The following is a 21,422-nucleotide window of genomic DNA, read 5'->3' on the forward strand; positions in this document are numbered from 1 at the left end:
GGCCCAAGTCCTTGGAGCCAAGGAGAGGCCTGCCTATGTCTCTTAGCGGTCGGATCCGACGGACTGGTCGGAACCGGCCTTTTCTTTTGGCGGAGAAGGAGAGGATGCCAAGGCTTCTTCAAATGAAGGCTTAATTAATCCCTTAAGAATTAATTTATTTTTCCTCTCCTGGAGGACCCTTGAGGAAAAAGCGTGACATACGCTACATGATTCCTGTAAATGTTTTGCCCCTAAGCAATACACACAGAGCGAGTGGTCGTCCGTGATGGACATTTTGAAGCTACATTTTACACATTTTTTAAAGCCCGAAGGCCTAGGATTCTGAGACATTATAGGGAAAATTTCAGTAATCTGACTGGAAAAAATACAGTTACTGGTGACACCCCTAAGTATAGGCTTACAGTTATCACTCGCAAATGACAAGGGACTTTGAAGACCCTGTAAGAACAAACAGCTACCAAAAATTTAAAGCCTTTTTACTATATGTAGATAGGAGGGTTGATTAACCGGGAAGGCCCTAGATGAAGGGGCCTGCCAAACTCAACCCAATCACACAACAAAATTCACAACAAATCCAATCCAATCACACAACAATGTAAGAATAGCTGTTAAAACAGCTTTTTTGAGAGAAAACAGCAAAACTGACAGAAAAAGTTAGTCAAAAATAACTACTCAGCTCAGCCAGCTCGAGACCACGTCTTCGCAGGTTAGCGGCAAACGAGATCTGGGGGACTGGTAGTGGTGCATCCTGGGATATAGTAAGCTCAGCCAATAAGAGACTTCGCTCTTTGGCATAAGCGTGCCGAGTCGGAGCCGAGGGATCGGCTCCGAACCCATCAGTCAGAATGTAGGCGAGATAGGATCACATAACATCTGACAGTTTAAAGCTCTAGCTGAGAGAGTAGCTGAAGTGTAGACCTTTTTGCCCCATCTGTCTAATGACCTTGCTTCCCTTTCAGAAGGAATAGGGTTTTTAGCTATGGTCGCGGCTACTGCCTTGGGACCCTGGGATATAGTTTCTGGGTCTGCAAGTGGAGCCTTGTAAAGGTGGTGATGAGTATCTGGCACCCTGTAAAATCTGTCTGGTTTGGCAGGGGCTGGGGGTAAAGAATCTGGAGCGGAGCAAACATCATTGAAAGCATCATCCACCACAGAGAGAACAGGGGGTATAGCTAAGGGCCTGTGCTGTGGGAGGTGCAGAAAAGTCCTAAGTCTTTTTCTGGAGTCTGAAAAATCCTGTTGCTGCCATTGGAACTGTTCTCGCATGGCATGCAAGGTTTCCCCAAAGGAGAATTCTTCTGGTGGGGAAGCAGCTGGAATGGATTCTTCAGCATCAGAATCTTCAAAATTGGAGAAGGGAGCCTCTGGCTGGTCAGTTATGTCTGATTCATCAGCAGAATCATCAGAGGACACTGGCTCAGGGGGCTCTGCCCTAGGTCTCTTCTCTGGGGGCGGAGAGGCCCTGTCTGGGTGAGATTGAGATCCTCTAATTAAAGAAATTAAATCTTCTGCCAAAGTAAGCATTTGAGAACTAGAAGAGGGCCTGGATGTGGGTGGTTTAACAGGCACTGTTTTAGTAGTCTTGGCTGCTTTAGCCCTGGCGAAGGCCTTAATGGACATGGCTGCTGGAGGCCTAGCAGCACCACGTGCTGGGGTAGAGACATCCAAGGGGATGGTGTCTGATAAGTCAACCACCGTAGTGGGTAAAATTTCTGAGGTCGATTCAAGAGTTGTAGCAGGGGCCTCAGTTGTAGGAATAGGTTCAGCTGTACTTTGTTCAGTTTTCTCGGTTTCCGCCGAAACCGAGACACTCGCGGTTTGCTTAACCATGGTTTCGGCCGAAACCGCGGACCGCGAGTGTCGGTCTTTATCTTTGCGTTTTTTGGTAGATTGGGTAGTCGGAGGATCCGACGGCATAATGTACGCAAAAACAGAACCGAAAAACTGTTCTGCAAACTCCGACCGACGCCTAAGCGTACGTCGGTTGAAAGAAGCACAGGCCGAACAGGCTGCTACGTCGTGGGCTGGGCCTAAACAAGGCAGACAGTAAGAGTGGAAATCTTTATGAGGTATTTGTTTCCCACAGTTTAAGCAATTGTTAACTTTTTCTGACATCGGCTGAGGCAAGAAAGAGTCCCCAACGGGGTACTTAGCTTTAGAAGTCTTCGAAGTAGTATTCGGTAGAAGTAATCTCTGGATCCGACCGACCGGCACTTGCGAACAGCTTCTGCTTCGGGCACCACGCGGCAAGAAAGACGGAGGAAAATGGCGTCGGCTGATGCCTTTATACCCGAAGACCAACAGAGATGACGTCGGGTGGAGGCGACATCAGCGAAGCGGACCCGGACTTTGGAATCCGGCCGACTGAAGGGCTGCCTGACGACAGGACAACCCACTTGTTATGACTGCAGATGCATCCATGAAGGACATCCATATTTACAATATTTACAACCCAAACCACACAACCACCTCTAACTACAGAGGGGAAGGAGGGAGGGTAAATTGGACTGCAGCAATGTGGATCTTCGAACATCTACATTTATGGTAGGTACAAAACTGTACTATGTTCTTCATCTCACATTGCTGCAGTCCTTACATATGGGTAGAATCCCAAAGCAGAGGTAAGGGAGGATGGCAAACTTATAAAGCATTAGGAGCTGCCAAAATGCCCTGTAAAATTGCAGTGGCAAATCCAGCCCTAGATTTAGAGTAAAGTGGAAGGTGGTAATGCTTAGAGAAAGTATGCACTGAACTCCAAGTAGCTGCCTCCAAAATATCCTTAGTAGCCACCCCCCTTAAAAAAGCTGTAGAAGTGGCAGTAGCCCTAGTGGAATGAGGCCTAATCCCAGAAGGAATCTCCTTACCATGATGGGAATAACAGAAAGCAATACAAAAACCAATCCACTTAGAAATAGTTTGTTTTGAAACAGGTTTGCCCTGAGAACACAAAGCAAATGAAACAAACAACTGCTGAGACTGCCTGAACCCTTTAGTTCTGTTCAAATAATATCGCAACTGTCTGTGTATATCCAAAGTGTGCAAAATCTTCTCCCCTTTATTTTGGGGGTTTGCATAAAAAGTAGGCAAATGAATAGTTTGGTTTAAAGCCACACTAGAAACCACTTTAGGCATAAAGGAAGGGTTAGTACAAAGACACCCTATCCTTGTGGAAAATTAAGAAAGGCTCAACCGCCATAAGGGCCTGTAATTCAGAAACCCTTCTCGCAGATGTAATGGCCAACAAAAAAGCAGTCTTCCATGATAAATATTTCAACTCGGCAGTAGCTGCAGGCTCAAAAGGTTGTAGAGTGAGTTTCTCCAACACAAAATTGAGATCCCAAGCAGGAGTAGGAGCTCCGTGGGGTCTTATATTCTTTGCCCCTCTAAGGAATTGCTTAAACAAAGGATGAGAAAATAATGGTGGGTCACAGTCATAGTGAGCAGAAATTGCTGCAGCATGAACCTTTATAGAGGAGAAGGACAAACCTTTGTCCAATAAATCAGTAAGGTATTGAAGAGCAACACTTAAGTTAGGTTTAGAAACATCAAAGTCCTTTGCTGTACTCCAAATTAAAAATCTCCTCCATTTATCTGCGTAAACTTTCCTTGTACTAGGCCTTCTGGCCTCCAAAATAACATTCAAAACTTGTTGTGGAAGCTGAGACCCTCCAGGGTTTAAAACAGAATATGCCAGGCTGTTAGATGTAGAGAGTGAAGTTTGACATTGATTAAATGACTGTTCTCCTGAGACAGCAGGTGTGGAATCGAAGGCAAAGGCCATGGAGGCTCCCATACCAGACTTCTCAGTAATGGGTACCAGTGCTGTCGAGGCCAATCCGGAGCTATTAAAATCATGGTTGGCTTGTCCTGTCTGACCTTCAGGAGTACCTTTGGGAGGAGAGGCAGTGGTGGAAAGGCATACACGTGAAGATTGCTCCAATTGAATGAGAGAGCATCCACTTTCCAAGCTGTGTGATGAAACCTTTTCGCAAAACTTTGGCAGCTGGTAATTTAGTGGAGAAGCGAACAGATCTATGTCTGGAGTTCCCCATAACACTGTCAATTTTGAAATACATGAGGATCCAATTTCCACTCGTGGGGATCCATAATTTGTCTGCTCAACACATCTGCTAAGGAGTTCTGTGCTCCTGGCAGAAACCTTGCCTGAAGATTTAGCTGCAAACTGAGAGCAGTCTCCCACAAAATCATTGCTTGTCTGCATAGAGGATATGAATGTGTCCCCTTGCTTGTTGATGTACCACATGACAGTTGTGTTGTCTGTTTGAATCAACACCTGCCCTGGAAGAAGTAAATCCTTGAAAGCTATCAATGCAAATTGGACTGCTAACATCTCCTTCAAGTTGATATGTAAATGTTGAAGTCTGGCAGGCCACGTGTCTTGTACCCATTTTCCATTTAGATGAGCTCCCAAGCTTTGTCTGAGGCATCTGTCGTTAGAATCTGACTCGCCTCTGGTCGGGTCACAGAGAGTCCCTTGTTTAGGTGACATTCCTGAGCCCACCACAAAAATTCCTTTTGAATGCAAGGTATTATCTGAATGACAGTGTCCAAATCTTGGCAGTGTTAGCCCATACATTTTGAGATACCATTGTAGCTTCCTCATATGCAGTTTGGCATTGGGAAGTACCAGAATACAAGATGCCATGAACCCCAAGGCTTGAAGGACTGTCCTTGCAGTCAGCCTGGACTGACGAGACAATTGATGGAAATAAAGAGAAAGATTCTTTTGTTTGCCCGGGGTCAAAAAGGCCATCTGGGCTGCTGTATTCAGTCTCACACCCAGAAAGCACATGTCCTGAGAGGGTACTAGACTGGACTATTTCGTTCACAGAATACCCTAGGCATCTTAACACTGCCATCACATACTGTAAATGATGAAGAAGTTCGTCCTTTCCTTGAGCCAGAATCAGGCAATCGTCCAAATAAGGATAGATTTGTATTCCTCTTAGCCTGAAGAAAGCTACCACTGGAGCCAGAACCTTCGTGAACACTCTGGGCGCAGTAGATAAGCCAAAGGGCAACGCAGAGAACTGATAATGAAAAGTCCCAGCCCGAAAACGCAGATACTTCCTGCAACTGGGCCTGATAGGAACATGAAGGTAAGCCTCCTTGAGATCCAGAGTCACCATCCAGTGATCTTTGCCCAGCAGAGGTAAAAGCTGCTGTAACATCAACATTTTGAACTTGGGAATGTCCAGATATGTGTTGAGGATAGATAAGTCCAAAATGGGTCTCCACGTGTCCCCTTTCTTTGGTACTAGAAACAGGCGAGAATAAAATCCTAGGCCCACTTCTGGCAGAGAGACCGGTTGTATAGCTCCTATTTGAAGTAGAAGAGAAATTTGGTTGTGAGCCTCTAGTCTTTGCTGAGGAGGAACGTCTGGCATGCCTTTGAAAGGAGGCAAGGTATGGAAATAAAACTTGTAACCTCGGTGTATGATATCCAGTACCCATTTGTCTTGGGTAATTAAAATCGAATTTTCCTTGAAAAGTGCCAACCTTCCTCCCAAAGGTGCTGCCAGGCAAGAAGGATCTGGCAGCTGAAAAAGTAGGTCATTGGGCCTGTTTACGAAAGGACTGACCTCTACCCTCACTCGAAGATTGTGCAGGTGAACTTCCAGTTCTAGGTCGGAAGGAACTCTGTGCTCTACCCCTACCACGTCTAGATCTACCCCTAGACTGAGAATCATAAGAAGGATACGTCCACCCCTTAGCAGGCCAATTCCTACTAAACTTTGGAGGCTGAACTTGCAAAAAATCCTTAACAGTCTGCATAGACTTAGCCTTGTCCTCCATTTTCTTCAAGACTGATTCCACAGGTGGACCAAACAACACTTCAGACTGCAAAGGAGCATCCAAAATCCTTGTTTTAACATGGTCAGAAAAATTCTGATCCTTCAGCCAGGCGTGCCTGCGAAGAACTGAACCAGTGGCAGCCACCCTAGACGAGGCCTGCACAGCATCAAAACCACATTGTAAAGAATGCTTACCAACCTGCTCAGAGACATGCACCAAATCTTGTAATTCTTTACACTCAATGCCTTCTGCCAGAGCATCCACCTTAGATTTCAATTGAGAAAGAAGAAAGTTTTGATATTTCAACATATGAAACTGGCAATTCAAAGCCCTCATTGCTAAGGTAGAAGAAGTATAGACCTTCTTTCCCCATCTATCCAAAGCTCTGGCCTCTTTATCTAGAGGAACCGGATTTTTTACAACAGAGGCCTTGACACCCTTGGGACCCTGACTAATAGTTTCTGGGTCCGCCCTAGGACTCTTATAAAGATATTTATGAGCCTCAGGCACCCTGTAATACCTATCTGGTTTAACAGGCGCAGGAGGCAGAGAATCAGGATTAAGTGAAGCCTCTGAAAACACATCCTGCACAACATCCAGAACAGGTGGAATAGCTAAGGGCCTATGTTGAGGTAAAAGCAAAAATTCCCTAAGCCTTTTCCGAGAATCAGAGAAGTCTTGACCTTCCCACTTAAAATGCTCCCTCATAGAGTGAAGTGTCTCTGAAAAGAAAAATCCTCTGGAGGAGAAGCAGAAGGAGTGGAATCTTCTGCATCAGAATCAGAGTAAGGAGAGTACTCCTGCAAGTCTTCAGCCAAGACTCTGAAACATCTGAAGCCTGTTCAAAACTTCCCAACTCTGGCTCCACCCTAGGCCTCTTATCAGGAGGGGCAAAGAACCCTAATCAGAGTAATCAAATCTTCTGCCATTTTAAGCATGTGCTTCTTAGGCACAGACCCTGCTGAACTAGGAGTGACACCAACAGATGCTAAACCTGGCCTGCCCCTGGGAGAAGCCTTGGAAACAGAAGGAGAGGGCCTAACCACCCTGGGAAGGGAGGGGAGTACAGCAACCTGAGAAGCCCCTTCAGCCTGCCCTGCCTCAAGAGAGGCCACATCCTGCAAAATTAAAGTCTCCCCCTGAGACTCTAAAGAATTCTCCGTCGGACCCACCGGTTCCACTGAAGCCTCTAAAGAACCGGCGTCCGGAACGAACGACTCATCTTGCCTGGGTTTAACTGTTTTGTCTTTGCGCTTCTTCGTGGAAGCGGCCGGAGAATCCGACGGCATATTATAATTGCACCGCTTACCGAAGACCAGCCTAGCACAATCTAACCTTCGCTTAATAGTGCGCTTATTGAACCTAGCACAAAAGCGACACCCGACTACGTCGTGCTCAGGCCCCAAACAAGGAATGCACAAAGAATGATAATCCCTATGCGGTATCTGTTTCCCACAAGAAATACAATTATTCACTTTTTCTGACATCCGGTACTACACTGAGGCAAGAAAAAACCAAAATAATCCCCAACGGGGTACTTAGCCAACTTGGATTCGGTCTGAAACTCCGAACTCGAAAAATTTCAGAACGCCGAACGGCACTTGCAACGCTGCTTCTGCATCGGACCATGCGGCAAAAAAGACTGAGGATATGACGTCGGTCATGCACTTTTGTACCCTGACGTCCTGATGTCAGTTTTAAGCGCCTTGACCGACGTCAGCCTAATACTTTGGTATTCGGTCCGACCGAGGACAGCGGACTACCCATATGTAAGGACTGCAGCAATGTGAGATGAAGAACATCCTTGACCTTGCTCGTGAGTAGGTACCTCCTGAATAGCTCTCATGCCTATGAGCTTTGAAATTTGTAGTTGTGCCTCTGCCCTTTGATTGTGTGGCAGGTTTGGCATGCCTCTCATTTTTGGAAGAGTGTGGAATTGAAATTTGTAGCCTCTGTTTATAACGTCCAGGATCCATTTGTCTGTTGTGACAATATGCCAATTTCTTGCAAATAATGCCAGCTTTCCTCCCAAAGGTGCTGCCAGCTGAGACTTGCTTGGCATGGAAATGAGGTAGTCATTGGGTTTGCTTCTTGTATTGTTGTGCACCGTCTTCGCCACCTCTTGGTGCTGGAGTTTGCCATTGTCGGCCTCTAGAGGATCCTTGTGATTGCCCTCTGCCCCTTGTGCGTCTGTATCTACCTCTTTGGGGCTTGTCAGTGGCTGGAAAGGACCAGTTTTTTGAAGGCCAATTTCTGCTAAAACGTGGTGGTTGTACCTGTAGAAAAGCTATGACAGTTTGCATAGATTTGGCTTTTTCTTCCATTTTCCATAATATCTCCTCAGCATTAGTACCAAACAGCACATCCTTTTGTAAAGGAGCATCTAGAAGTTTAGCTTTCACATGATCAGGCAAGCTTTGTTCCCTAAGCCAGGCATGTCTACGAATGACTGATCCTGTAGCAGCAGCTCTATTTGAGGCCTCTAGGGCATCATAGCCACATTGTAAGGTGTGTTTACCCACTTGCTCTGCACTATGCATCATATCCTGCAACTCCTTCAAATCTGGTTGTTCAGGTTGAGACATTTTATTCCTTAATTGTGATAACAGGAACTGTTGATATTTAAGCATATGAAACTGACAATTTAAGGCCCTCATGGCTAGGGTGGCCGAGGTATATACCTTTTTCCCCCACCTTTCTAAGGATCTTGATTCTCTTTTGGCAGGAAGTGGATTCTTGGCAGTAGAGGCCTTCAATCCCTTGGGGCCTTGAGAAATGGTTTCAGGGTCAGCATTATGGCTTTTGTAGAGAAATTGGTGAGAGTTAGGAACTCTGTAGTACCTATCAGGTTTGACTGGTGCAGGAGGCAGGGAATCCGGGTTAAAGCAAGCCTCTGAATAAACATCAAGTATGTCCAAAACAGGAGGTATCGCCAGAGGTCTGTGTTGAGGTAACAAAAGGAATTCCCTAAGTCTTTTCTTGGAATCGGAAAAGTCTTGGCCTTCCCAATGGAAGTGTTCCCTCAAAGTGTGCAAGGTTTCCCCAAAGGAAAAATCCTCAGGAGGAGATACAGAAGGAATGGACTGCTCTGCATCCGAATCTTCAAAAGGGGAGTAAGAGTGTTCCTCTACATCAGAATGTTCTGATAAAATGGAGCCCTGATCAGAAGAGGGAGAATCTTCCTCCACTCTGGGTCTCTTGTCTGGAGGGGGCTGAGAACCCCTGATAAGAGTAATTAAATCCTCAGCCATTTTAAGCATCTGTTTTTTAGGCATGGGGCCTGGAGAAGGACCCTGTGCAACAGCCCTCTTGGGATGCCTGGCTGATTTGGATTTAGTAAAGGCCTTAATAGAAAAGGAAGATGAGGGTCTAAAGACACCATGGGTGGAAGTGGACCTGTCCACATTAGAAGGCTCAACATTCGTAATGGCTTCGGTGGTTGTAGTCCGGGAAAGGGCCGAGGTACCTGCGGTCTTGGGTACAGAGGACACCACCAAAGGAGTGTCGTCGGTAGTCAGGGACTGCAAAGGCGTCTCGCTGAGAACCGGACCACGTGTAGCCGGTTTTGGCGTGGTGTCGGTGGGGACCGCGGACCTCGCGTGTCGGTCCTTGTCCTTGCGTTTTTTGGACAAAACGGTAGTCGGAGTCTCAGACGACATTTTATAATCAAATTCTTTACCAAAAAAGTGCTGGGCGAACTCCGCCCGACACTTAATAGTGCGTTTATTGAAAGTGGCGCAAAAGCGACAGCCCGAGACGTCGTGGTCTGGGCCTAAACAAGGTATGCAGAGGGAATGGAAATCCTTATGCGGTATTTGCTTCCCACAACAAATACAATTATTAACTTTTTCTGACATCTGTCTGAGGCAAGAAAAGTTTCCCCAACGGGGTACTTAGCTTTAATGAAGACTTCGGTTTCCAATTTTTCGTAATTCAGGAGCTGGCCGACCGGCACTTGCGAACTGCTTCTGCTTCGGGCACCGCGCGGCAAAAAAGACTGAACAACATGGCGTCGGCTGTGTCTTATATACTCCGGCCTCACTGACGTCAGGAGAGAAAGCGACAACAACTGACGCTGGACCTAGACTTTGGAATTCGGCCGACCGAGGACCCGCCTGATGGCAGAGAACCCATCTGTGATTACTGCAGCTGTATGCACGATGAACATCTTAAAGTCAGCCAAGCATGCTGGTTCAAGTGAATTAAGTGTTAGCTTCTCAAACACAAAACTAAGATGTTAAGGAGGGGGCACCTTTTTTCTTGGTAGCATTTTATGCAAAAACCCTTAAACATTTTATAAGAATGCACTGAGACAGGCAGGTCCACTGTTAGAAATGATGAAGCAGCTGATAAATGAACCCTAATGGAGATGCAAGAATGGCCACAGGATAGTAACTCACACATACATTGTGCGAGACCAGAAAACAACTAGCCCTAAACTGGTACTGGCTAAGTTGCTGGCACCAGCTAGAAAATCTTTCCATTTGCTATTATATATAACTTTCTAGTAGATGACTTTCTTGCCTCCATTAGTACTTGCTGCACATCCTCAGTAAACAGCTGCCTAAAAGGTACAGGACCCTTTCATCCAGGCAGTCAACTGAAGATGACTGATGTCAGGATGCATCAAAAATCCCAGTTCCTACAAGAGTAAACCCCGCCTTCTTTATTAAATTTAACATATGCATTACCATTTTGCTGAAGTTATATCAACATAACATATATTCCAAAACAAGGAAGATAAAAAAACTATCTTACCATAAGACAGTGTGTCAGGAAGAGGCACACCATGCCCAGCCAGCTCCTGGAATGTCCAGAACTTATTTACACAGTTCAGAATAGCCTGTGGCCGGTTCATCAGTCTACAGCCCATCTTCTCCAAATGTCGCAATACAGTAATATCACTATCACTCTGTACCCAAGGGGTTGGTACCCTCACCACAACCACTTGAGGGTAGTCTGTAATCAGCTGTCCATGGATACGAAGACCTAAAAAGCAAAAAAATAGCACTACACAAGACCAGAAAAAAAAACAGCAACCCAAAGATGACTACAATTAATGCACGTCAAAAACACACACAAAAAAGGCAGTGGCATAAATCACAAGCCTGTGAAACAACCAGTGCTTCCAACCTCCCTTTCTACTGCACTGCAAGTAATCCCATCTTTACAAGAAAACAAAGTTTCCTCCGTGTTTGTGGCATTACATGATATAACACAGTAAAAGTACAGTTGTGTACACTTACCACAAATGTAGAGTGTATTCACTGTTGCAGTCATCACATTTGGGGTTATTTGCCTGCAGGTAGCTTCAGCCGGCCCGAATACCAGTCTCTTGGATTCCTGTGTCGGATGCGGTCTCTTCTTCCATGACGTCAGAGGTATAAAACATGCAGCAGACGCCATTACATCCGTTTTTCTTGCCCCAGAAGTCAGGTGCCCCCAAAAAGGGAAGCAATTATATGTTGTGGTACACCTCCATCAAAAAGCAGATACACCAGAAAGATTAAATACACCAAACAAGAACGGAAGGCAGAGCCAAGAGAAGTCAGGGGGCTGGAGGGAGGGTAACCAGGACTGCAACAGTGAATACACACTCGAACATCATCTACATTTATGTTAAGTGTACACAACTGTACTATGTTCTTTTTTGTTTCACTGTTACAGTCATCACATTTGGGATGATTCCCAAAGCTAAGGAAGGGAGGAGGAAGTTAGAGAGCATTAGGGTCAGCTATTAAGCCCTGCAAGACTGCAGTGGCAAAACTAGCTCTGGATTTAGAAAAAATAGGCATGTGGTAATGCTTGGTGAAGATATGTATGGAGCTCCAGAGAGCAGCTTCTAGGATGTCCCTGGCAGGGACTCCTCTGAGAAAGGCTGTAGAGGTAGATGCAGCCCTGATGAAATGTGATCTTATCCCCATGTGGGGTAGGTTTTCCATGGTGCTTGTAGCAGAAATTAATGCAATGGGCTATCCCATTTAGAAATGGTTTGCTTTGAAATGGCCTTCCCCTCTGCTCCTGCAGCAAAGCCAACTAGCAGCTGTTCAGATTTTCTGAGAGGCTTAGTCCTGTCCAAATAAAATCTAAGTTGTCTGTGCACGTCCAAAGAGTGCAGTACTTGTTCTCCTTTGTTTTGCAGATTAGGGAAAAAGTAGACAAATTAATGGACTGATTTAGGGCCACACTAGACACCACCTTGGGGATAAAGGAAGGATTTGTCCTCAGGGAAACCCTGCCTGCATGAAAGATAATGAAGGGTTCCACTGCCATGAGGGCCTGCAATTCAGACACTCTTTTTGCTGAAGTGATGGCTAGAAGGAAGGCTGTTTTCCAAGAAAGGAATTTCAACTCTGCAGTTGCAGCTGGATCAAATGGAGGGAGAATGAGCTTTTTCCAATACAAAGTTAAGGTCCCAGGCTGGAGTAGGGGCTCTCCTGTGGGGTCTTAAATGTTTGGCCCCTCTAAGGAATTGCTTTAGCAGGGGGTGAGAGAAGAGGGGTGGTTCAGTACTATAATGTGCTGAAATGACACAGGCATGAATTTTAATTGACGAGAAGGAAAGGCCCTTGTGGAGCATTTCTGCCAGGTACTGAAGAATATGAGGTAAGCTGGACACCGTTGTGCCCATCCCCCAAGTCTGGCTCCAGGAACAGTACCTTTTCCACTTTTTAGCATATGATTTTCTAGTACTAGGCCTCCTTGCCTCCAGAATGACATCTAGCACCTGCTTACTGAGGGATGCTATTGGAGAGCTTAAGGAATTAGCCAGGCTGCAAGGTTCAGGGTTTGAAACTGAGGGTGCAGAATCTGGCCCGCCTGCTGGGACAGCAGGGAAGGGATCTGAGGCAGGTGCAATGGTTCCAGCAGTGTCATACTGCGCATGAGGAGGTACCAGTGCTGGCATGGCCAGCCCGGTGCAATCAGTATTGTCCTTGGCTTGTCCTGTTTGATCTTTAGCAGAACCTACGAGAGGAGAGGCAGAGGGGGAAAGGCAGAAACAGAGAGGCTTTCCCAGGTAAACGACAAGGCATCCACTTTACAAGCTTGACTGTGGGAAGTCCTTGTGCAGAATTTGTCCAGTTGGCAGTTCTGAGGGAAGGCAAACAGGTCTACCTCTAGAGTCCCCAATTTGGAACCAAAAATATTCAACCTCTTGAGGAACAGTTTCCATTCGTGTGGGTCCATGAGATTTCTGCTTAGGTCGGCTGCCAGTGAATTTAGCTTGCCTGGCAGGAATTGAGCTTGTAGGTGCACTTGGTAGCTCAAGGCTGCGTTCCACAGAGCCATGGCTAGTCTGCAGAGAGGGTATGAGTGGGTTTCCCCCTGCTTGTTTATGTACCACATAACTGTGGTGTTGTCTGTCTTAACCAATAATTGTCCTGGAAGAATGTGGTCTTTGAAGGCTGTCCGGGAATTCTGTACAGCTAACCTTTTTGGTTGATATGCAGGTGCATTTGTCTCGGGTTCCATTTGCCCTGAATGCACTGCCCTGCCCTGCCAAGTGAGCCCCCCGTGCATAGTCTGATGCGACTGTTAGGGTTTGGGCGGCAGGGGGTAGAGTGAAAGGGAGCCCCTTGTTGTGGTAGCAGGCCTCTACCCACCAAAGGAACTCTGTCTTTATACAAGGAATGATAGGAATCATTGATTCCAGGTCCTGAGAATGTTGACACAATAGGCTTTTTAGATACCATTGTAGTTTCCTCATATGCAGTCTTGCATATAGAATTAGTATAATGCAGGAGGCATATGGAATTAATAGAATGCAGGAGGCCATGAACCCAAAGGCTTGCAATATTTTCCTTGCAGATAGCTTGGTCTTTGTGGCCAGTAGTTTGAAGTAGGTTGTCAAATAAACCTGTTTCTCTGGAGTGAGGAAAGCCTTCTGGGAAGTTGTGTTCAAGCTTGCTCCCAGGAATACAATCTGTTGGCAGGGTACTAGGTGAGATTTCTTTTCATTTATGATGTATCCCAGTGAGGTTAGAAGTTTCTTTACGAATGCCAGATGTTTTAATAGCAAGTCCTGGCTTTCTGCCTGAATCAGACAATCGTTCAAGTATGGGTATATCTGAATATTTCTCTGCCTGCAAAATGCAATGGCTGGAGCTAGACACTTTGTGAATACCCTGGGCGAAGTAGATAAGCCAAAGGGAAGTGCAGAGAACTGATAGTGCATGGACCCTGCCCTGAAGTGTAGGTATTTCCTGCAAGATTCCCTTATTGGAATGTGCAGGTAAGCTTCCTTTAAGTCTAAGGTTGCCAACCAGGCACCTTTGCCTAGCACAGGAAGCAGCTGTTGAAGTGTTGGCATTTTGAATTTTGGGATTACCAGAAAGGTGTTTAGAATAGAGAGGTCCAGGACAGGATGCCAGGAGCTGTCTTTTCTGGGTATCAGGAAAAGTCTTAAATAAAAACCTTGTCCCCTTTGTTCTGCTGAGACAGGCTGAATAGCCTTGATACTCAGAGAACCTGCTGTTGGGCCTCCGCCCACTGATGTGGAGGTAGGTCTGGTCAACCATTTGGGGTTGGTAGGGTGTGGAAGTGGAATCTGTATCCTTGGGAAACTATACTCACAACCCATCTGTCCTGGGGAGAGTTTTCCCCAGTTTTCTGCATACAGGGCGAGCTTTCCTCCTAAGGGGGCAAGCAGTTGAGCATGGCTTGGAAAGGTTAAGTCATTGTGCCATTTTTCTGTGGAGGGATGGCTTACTACTCCCTGCTTTGGAAGTGGGAGCCCTCCACTGCTTACGCCTGTGCGTAGCCCGAGAATGTAACCTAGGTGGTCTGCTGTTCCTGGGTTTGGACTGAAGACCTGGAAGAGACTGGAAAGGAACAATTCTTTGAATGCCAATGTCTACTAAATCTGGGAGGCTGTACTTGTAGGAAGTCTAACAGTTTGCACAGATTTAGCTTTTTCCTCCATATTTTTGAGGACTTCTTCTGCTTTGTTGCCAAAAAGGCAGTCTTGGTTTAAGGCAGCATCCAGTAATTTAGCTTTAACATGATCTGGCAAGTTTTGCGCCTTAAGCCAAGCATGCCTTCCAAGTACAGACCCAGTGACAGCAGCCCTGCAAGATGCTTCTACAGTCAAAACCACATTTGCAAAGTATGTTTACCAACTTTTTCTGCAGAATGCATTAAATCCTGTAATTCTTTGTGTTCAGCACAGTCAGGAATCAACATCTTTTTCTGTTTAAGTAGTCCCATAATATGCTGCTGGTACTTTAACATATGGAACTGGCAATTTAAAGCCCTAATGGCCAAAGTAGCAGAAGTGTATACCTTCTTACCCCCATCTGTCCAAGGCTCTAGAATCTCTATCAGAAGGGGTAGGACTTTTGGCAGCAATAGCATTAATGCCTTTTGGTCCTTGGGAAATGGTCTCTGGATCCGCAGTAGGATTCTTGAAGAGGAACTTGTGAGAGTCAGGTACTCTAATACCGGTCAGGTTTTCTGGGAGCCGGAGGCAAAGTGTCTGGGGAAAGGCTAGATTCCAAAAAAGCATCATCTACAATGTCCAGAACAGGAGGGATAGCTATAGGCCTGTGTTGGGGTAAGGAGTAAGAATTCCCTAAGCCTCTTTTTGGAGTCGGAGTAATCCTGGCTTTCCCAGCAGAAATAAGTGTGCAAGGTTTCACCAAAAGAAAAATCTTGTGGAGGGGAAGCAGAGGGAATGGAATCCTCTGCATCAGAATCCTCATAGGTAGATAAGGGCAAATCCTGGTAACCAGAAGGAAAAGAAATATCAGATTCCTGAACAGAAGAATCAGAAGGAAAATCAGTTCTATGTCTCTTAGAGGGGGAAGGCTGGCTTCCCCTAATTAAGGTAATAAGGTCTTCAGCCATTCTAAGCATTTGTTTTAGGCATATGGGCCTGAGAATGTGGTTTGGACATCTGTTTTCTAGGAGCGGTGCGAGTTTTAGGCCTGGATGAAGACGATGGCGTCTGTTTAAAATGCAAGTCTGTAGGCCTGAATACACCCTCAGAAGCCGATGCCTGCACAGCGGCTCCGGACCCATCCAAGGTAGAGACATCCGCAGGTTCCATAATCATCTCGCTGCATACCGGACTCCAAACGGGTCTCGGTAGAGGCCTGCAAATCTGAAGTAGCGGGTATCAGGGGCTGCGAAAGCACCTCACTGAGTACTGGCGGACTGGCGGCTAGCTTAATGAAAGCACTGTCGGCAGTTTTGGAGCTATGCGGTCTGTCTCTTTCTTTATCCTTACTTTTTTCGGAAGATCAGTAGTCGGATGGCTTAACGAAGCCATTTCAGAGTACGGATACAGAGTACCACAATAATTTGCTGCAAAGATAGCCTGACGACGAATAGTTCGGGGGTTGAAGAAGGCACAAAACCGACAGCGAGGGATGTCGTGGTCTGGGCCTAAGCAAGGAATCCAGTACGAATGACAATCTTTATGAGATATTTGATTTCCACAGGAAAGACAAGACAATTGTTAACTTTTACTGATATCTGTTAGATAAAGAAAAAGGATCCCCAACGGGGTACTTAGCTTGAAGACTTCGGTTCAGAAACAAAAATAAGAAGTTATGTACCTACCATAACGTTCCATGTTAGTTGTCTTCTTCTCGCCTTCTTTCTTGCTGGATGGGTTCGGAGCCGATCCTCGGCTCGCCAATACTAAAGCTCGAGAGCTAATTCCACCGGCTCGAGGCTCCCCTATATCCCACAATGCTAGGCGGTAACTACTCAGATCTCGTTTGATAGCTATACCAAGCAATCCTAGTCTCCATAGAATGGAGTCGGGAAAAAAAAACCTCAAACAATTTGCGTAAAAGGCAGACCTCAGCAAAAATAGAAGAGGTGGAAGAACGTGTGGGAATGACAACTTTCAGAAGAAAAACAGAAAAAGAATTCCAGTCGGTCTGTCCAGGCTTGGGGGAAGGAGGGTGGGACGCAAGAAAGAAGGCGAGAAGAAGACAACTAACATGGAACGTTATGGTAGGTACATAACTTCTTAATGTTAAGTTGTCAATCTCGCCTTCATTCTTGCTGGATGGGACCGCGTCCCTAGCACCTTATCCCGGGTGGCCTATCGGAACAGACTCTTGAGAACAGTGGAACCAAAATTGGCACGGTTTCTGGAAACCATGTCCAATTTGTAATGTGAAATGAATGTATGAGGAGAAGCCCAGGTGGCTGCTGCACAAATTGAATCTATTGGCAGCCTATCCTGAAAAGCTACGGATGTAGCTAATGCCCTAGTTGAATGAGCTCTAGGTCTTGGGGGTAGTTTTTGATGTCTGATCTCATAGATGAAGGTAATTGTAGAGGTGAGCCATCTAGACAGGGATACTTTAGTAACTGGAAGGCCCAATTTACCTTCCGCATATGACAGAAACAATTTATCAGATTTCCTGAATTGTTTAGTCCTGTCTAAGTAATATCGAAGTTGGCGATGAACATCCAAAAAATGTAGCTTTTGTTCCGACCTGTTTGCATAGTTAGGGAAAAAGACTGGGAGATCAATAATTTGGTTTAGGTTTATTTGAGAAGAAATTTTAGGCAAAAAGGATGGATTAGTACGGAGGGATACCCTGTCTTTGTAAAAAACTAAGTAAGGAGGACGACTGCACAGAGCATGGAGTTTGGATACCCTTCTCGCTGAAGTTATAGCTACCAGAAAAAGTGTCTTCCAAGAAAGCAACTTCAGAGAACATGAAGCCGCCGGCTCGAAGGGGGGAAGAATTAAAGATGCCAGAACCAAGTTCAAATCCCATTGAGGAGGGGGATCTTTGATTGGAGGCTTGAGAAGAAATACACCCCTTAAGAAGGCTTTACAGAGTTTGTGAGCCTTGATGCTAGACTCTGAAACACCAACATGAAAATTTGATATGGCAGCCAATTGAACTCTAATGGTTGATGCAGAAGATCGTAAATGAAAGAGTTCTGCTAGAAAGTCTAAAATAGACTGGATAGGTGCAGTAAAGGGATCTATGTTTTTTGATGATGCCCAAAAGGAAAAGCATTTCCATTTGCTACTATAAATCTTCCGGGTAGAAGATTTATGAGAGGCTATCAAGATATCTCGGACCGAGCGAGATATTGAGGGAAGACTGGCTAAGGTTGGAATCGGAGAAACCACGCTGTGAGGTTTAGAGAAGACAGAGATTGGTGCAGCTGACCCGATTGGTGTGTTATCAGATCTGGTACTGGGTCCAGATGCCAAGGCTGCTCCAAAAGGTAACGATGAAGAAAGGGAAACCATATCTGTCGAGGCCAGTAAGGGGCAATGAGGATCATTGTCACTCTCAAGGCGATGGCTTTCTGAATTAGTTGAGATATGAGTGGAAAGGGGGGAAAGGCATACAGAAGTCCCCGGGGCCAATCGTGGACTAGAGCGTCTCTGGTGGGATGGCCTGGTAACGGGAAGAAAGTGAAGAAGTCGTGGCACTTGCTGTTTTGGGGAGTAGCAAAAAGATCACAGCAAGGCTGGCCCCATCTTAGGAATACTTCTTCTAGAACTGATTTCTTTAGAGACCACTCGTGTGGCATGAGAATTGCTCTGCTCAATTTGTCTGCAATAACGTTGGATTTCCCGGGAATATGCGTTGCTATCAGAAAACGCTGAGAAGCGATCGCCCATTGCCAAAGTCTGAGTGCTTCTCGACATAAAGGGTATGATCTGGTTCCGCCTTGTTTGTTGATGTACCACACTACGGACATATTGTCCGTTTGAATTGCAATAGTCACAGTGGGAAGAGAGTCGTGAAGGGCTTGCAACGCTAAAAGCACTGCTCTCATCTCTAAGACGTTTATGTGCAAGTGGCACTCGAAAGGTTGCCACGTGCCCTGGACTGTCCTGCCCTGATGATGTCCCCCCCACCCGATCAGGGAGGCGTCTGTTGTCAACGTGGTGACTGGGGGGGGGGGTGAAGGGTCTTCCTCGGAGAAGTTGAGGTGATGTGATCCACCAAGACAGTTGATTCTTGCATGCTTGAGTTATCAATATGGTATGGGACATCGGGAGCTGTTGAAAGGACCATTGAGTAAAAAGCATCCATTGGAGGATCCTCATGTGAAAGCGAGCTAAGGGGAGAAGGGGGATAGCTGCTGCCATGAGTCCTAGTGCCTTCAACACCAGTCTGGCTTTGACTTTGACGCATTGTGAGAGAAGGGACACTTGGTTCCGAATGTCTGACACCCTCTGCTCTGTGAGTCTGGCTGAAAGATTCCGTGTATCTAAGGTGGCGCCTATAAAGACAATAGACTGACAAGGCGACAAAGCAGATTTTTTGAAATTTATTGAAATGCCTAGAGCTTGGCAAGTTTGGATGGTGAAGTCCCTGGATAGGAGAAGCTGATGCCTGGTGGTGGCAGTAAGGAGCCAGTCGTCCAGATATGGAAACACCTGGAATCCTTGACGTCTCAAGTGAGCCGTGACCACTGCCATGCATTTGGTGAACACACGGGGGGCTGTAGTGAGACCAAAGGGCAGGGCCCTGAATTGGTAGTGATTGGCTCCCAGCCTGAAGCGGAGATATCTCCTGGAGCGTCTGTTCATTTTGATGTGGTAGTACGCGTCCTGAAGATCTATCGAGCACATCCAATTGTCCTGACCCAAGAAGGGTAGGATGGACTGTAGCGTGACCATCCGGAATTTTGTTTTTTTGACAAACTTGTTTAAGTAGCTGAGATCCAGAATGGGTCTCCAGTCCCCTGTTTTTTTTGGTACCAAAAAGAATTTGGAGTAAATTCCGGATCCTTGCTGGTCTGCCGGGACTAATTGGATAGCTCTTTTTGATAGCAGCTTTGACATTTCTAATGCTGCTTGTTCCCTTAGACCGGGTGGAACATCTGGAAGGGATCTTTTTGCTTGGGTTGGGATGTGAAGGAAGGGAATTTTGCAAACCTCGGATATGTTCGACCGTACCCATTTGTCTTGAGTAAGGGAAAGCCAGGCTTTTGGGTACAGTGATAACCTTCCCCCAACTGCCTCCGAAGGTGGACAGCCGGGCAGCCCCTCAGGGGTGCTGAAAGGGTTTGTCAGAGAATATTTCTCTGCTAACCTGGTTCTGCGGACCTCCTCTGCCTCTAGGGTGGCGTTTATTATTATTATTTCCCCTCTAGAGGCAGAGGGGGGAACGACCTTGTGCGTCAGATGAGACTCCCTGGGATTGTTTGCGGAACCACATCTTTCCTCCCCTTTGACCTTTGGGATAGGGTCTAGAAGGGGTAGAAAAACGGACTCCTACAGCAGAGAGAGTCTTACCTTCTACCTCTCACCTGGTCAATGTATCCTTCACCTGTGGACCAAACAATGATGATCCATCATAGGGAGAGTTGGTGAAGGACGCCTTGAAAGGGTCCACAAAGTTGCATAGCCGAATCCAGGCGTGACGTCGTAAGGCAACGCCTGTGCCTGCGGCTCTACTCGCCCCATCTGCTGCGTATGAGACCAGCCGCATGGAGGAGTTAACGATGGAATTAAGGGTTGCCAACTGGGAGTTCATTGTGTCTTTGAACCCCTCAGCTGTAGGATCCTTCATCAGTTCACCCATATCTTTGAGTAAATCTCTTTGGAGACGAGTGAAGTGGCATAAGTAGTTCAGCGACCCCAATGAAAAGGTCGCCGACGAGAAAGTACAGTTTTGTACCTACCATAAATGTAGATGTTCGAGTGCTAATACAGCTGCAGTAATCACAGATGGGTTTTCAGCCGTCAGGCGGTCCCTCGGTCGGTCGAATTCCAAAGTCTTGGTCCGGCGTCGGTTGTCGTCGCTTACTCTTCTGACGTCAGTGAGACCAGAGTATATAAGACACAGCCGACGCCATGTTCTTCAGTCTTTCTTGCCCCAGATGTCAGGTGCCCCCAAAAGGAAGGCAATACATAAATAATGCTTATCCACATATACAAGCAATGTAATATAAACCAAAATCAGTGGAAGCAAGCAAATAAAACATAGCAGGATAACCCAGTCAGGTAGTATGAAGAGGTTGTTAGGCCCCATGCCTTTACCAAGTGGGGAAGGAGGGAGGGAAACCTGTACTGCAGCTGTATTAGCACTCTAACATATACATTTATGGCAGGTACAAAACTGTAATATGTTCATCGTGCATACAGCTGCAGTGATCACAGATGGGTAGAGTCCCAAAGCTATGCATAGGGTGGTAGGTACTAGGAGGAACTGGGTTGAGCCAGAATGCCCTGCAAAACTGCAGTGGCAAAGCCTGCTCTTGTTCTGTAATATAGAGGCAGGTGGTAGTGTTTTGTGAAGGTATGTACAGAACTCCAAGTGGCTGCCTCCAAAATATCTTTGGTAGGAACTCCTCTGAGGAAGGCTGTAGAGGTAGCTGTGGCCCTGGTGGAGTGCGATCTGATACCTGTAGGAACAGATTTCCCATGATAGGAATAACAAAACCGTATGCAGTGGCCAATCCACTTGGAAATAGTCTGTTTTGTAACTGGTTTCCCTTGAGCCCCTACAGCATAGGACACAAAAAGTTGTTCCGATTTCCTGAAGGACTTTGTTCTGTCCAAATAATAACGTAGCTGCCTATGGATGTCTAAAGAGTGTAGCAGCCTTTCCCCTTTGTTTTGAGGATTGGGGTAAAAGGTAGGGAGGTGTATGGCTTGACTT

General features: G+C 46.2%; 1 protein-coding gene across 1 annotated transcript in view; it reads right to left on the reverse strand.

Moving 5' to 3' along the window:
- Positions 1-21,422, reverse strand: part of LOC122808175 (beta-citrylglutamate synthase B-like) — a 234,448-nt gene that overhangs the window by 113,679 nt on the left and 99,347 nt on the right. The window contains exon 2 of the mRNA XM_044079143.1: positions 10,576-10,806. Coding sequence (XP_043935078.1) covers positions 10,576-10,806 — 231 coding nt within the window. The remainder of the gene's footprint in view (positions 1-10,575; positions 10,807-21,422) is intronic.

Source organism: Protopterus annectens, chromosome 8.part0, assembly GCF_019279795.1.
Source record: "Protopterus annectens isolate FY-2018-M chromosome 8.part0, PAN1.0, whole genome shotgun sequence".
NCBI classification, from domain to species: domain Eukaryota; kingdom Metazoa; phylum Chordata; order Ceratodontiformes; family Protopteridae; genus Protopterus; species Protopterus annectens.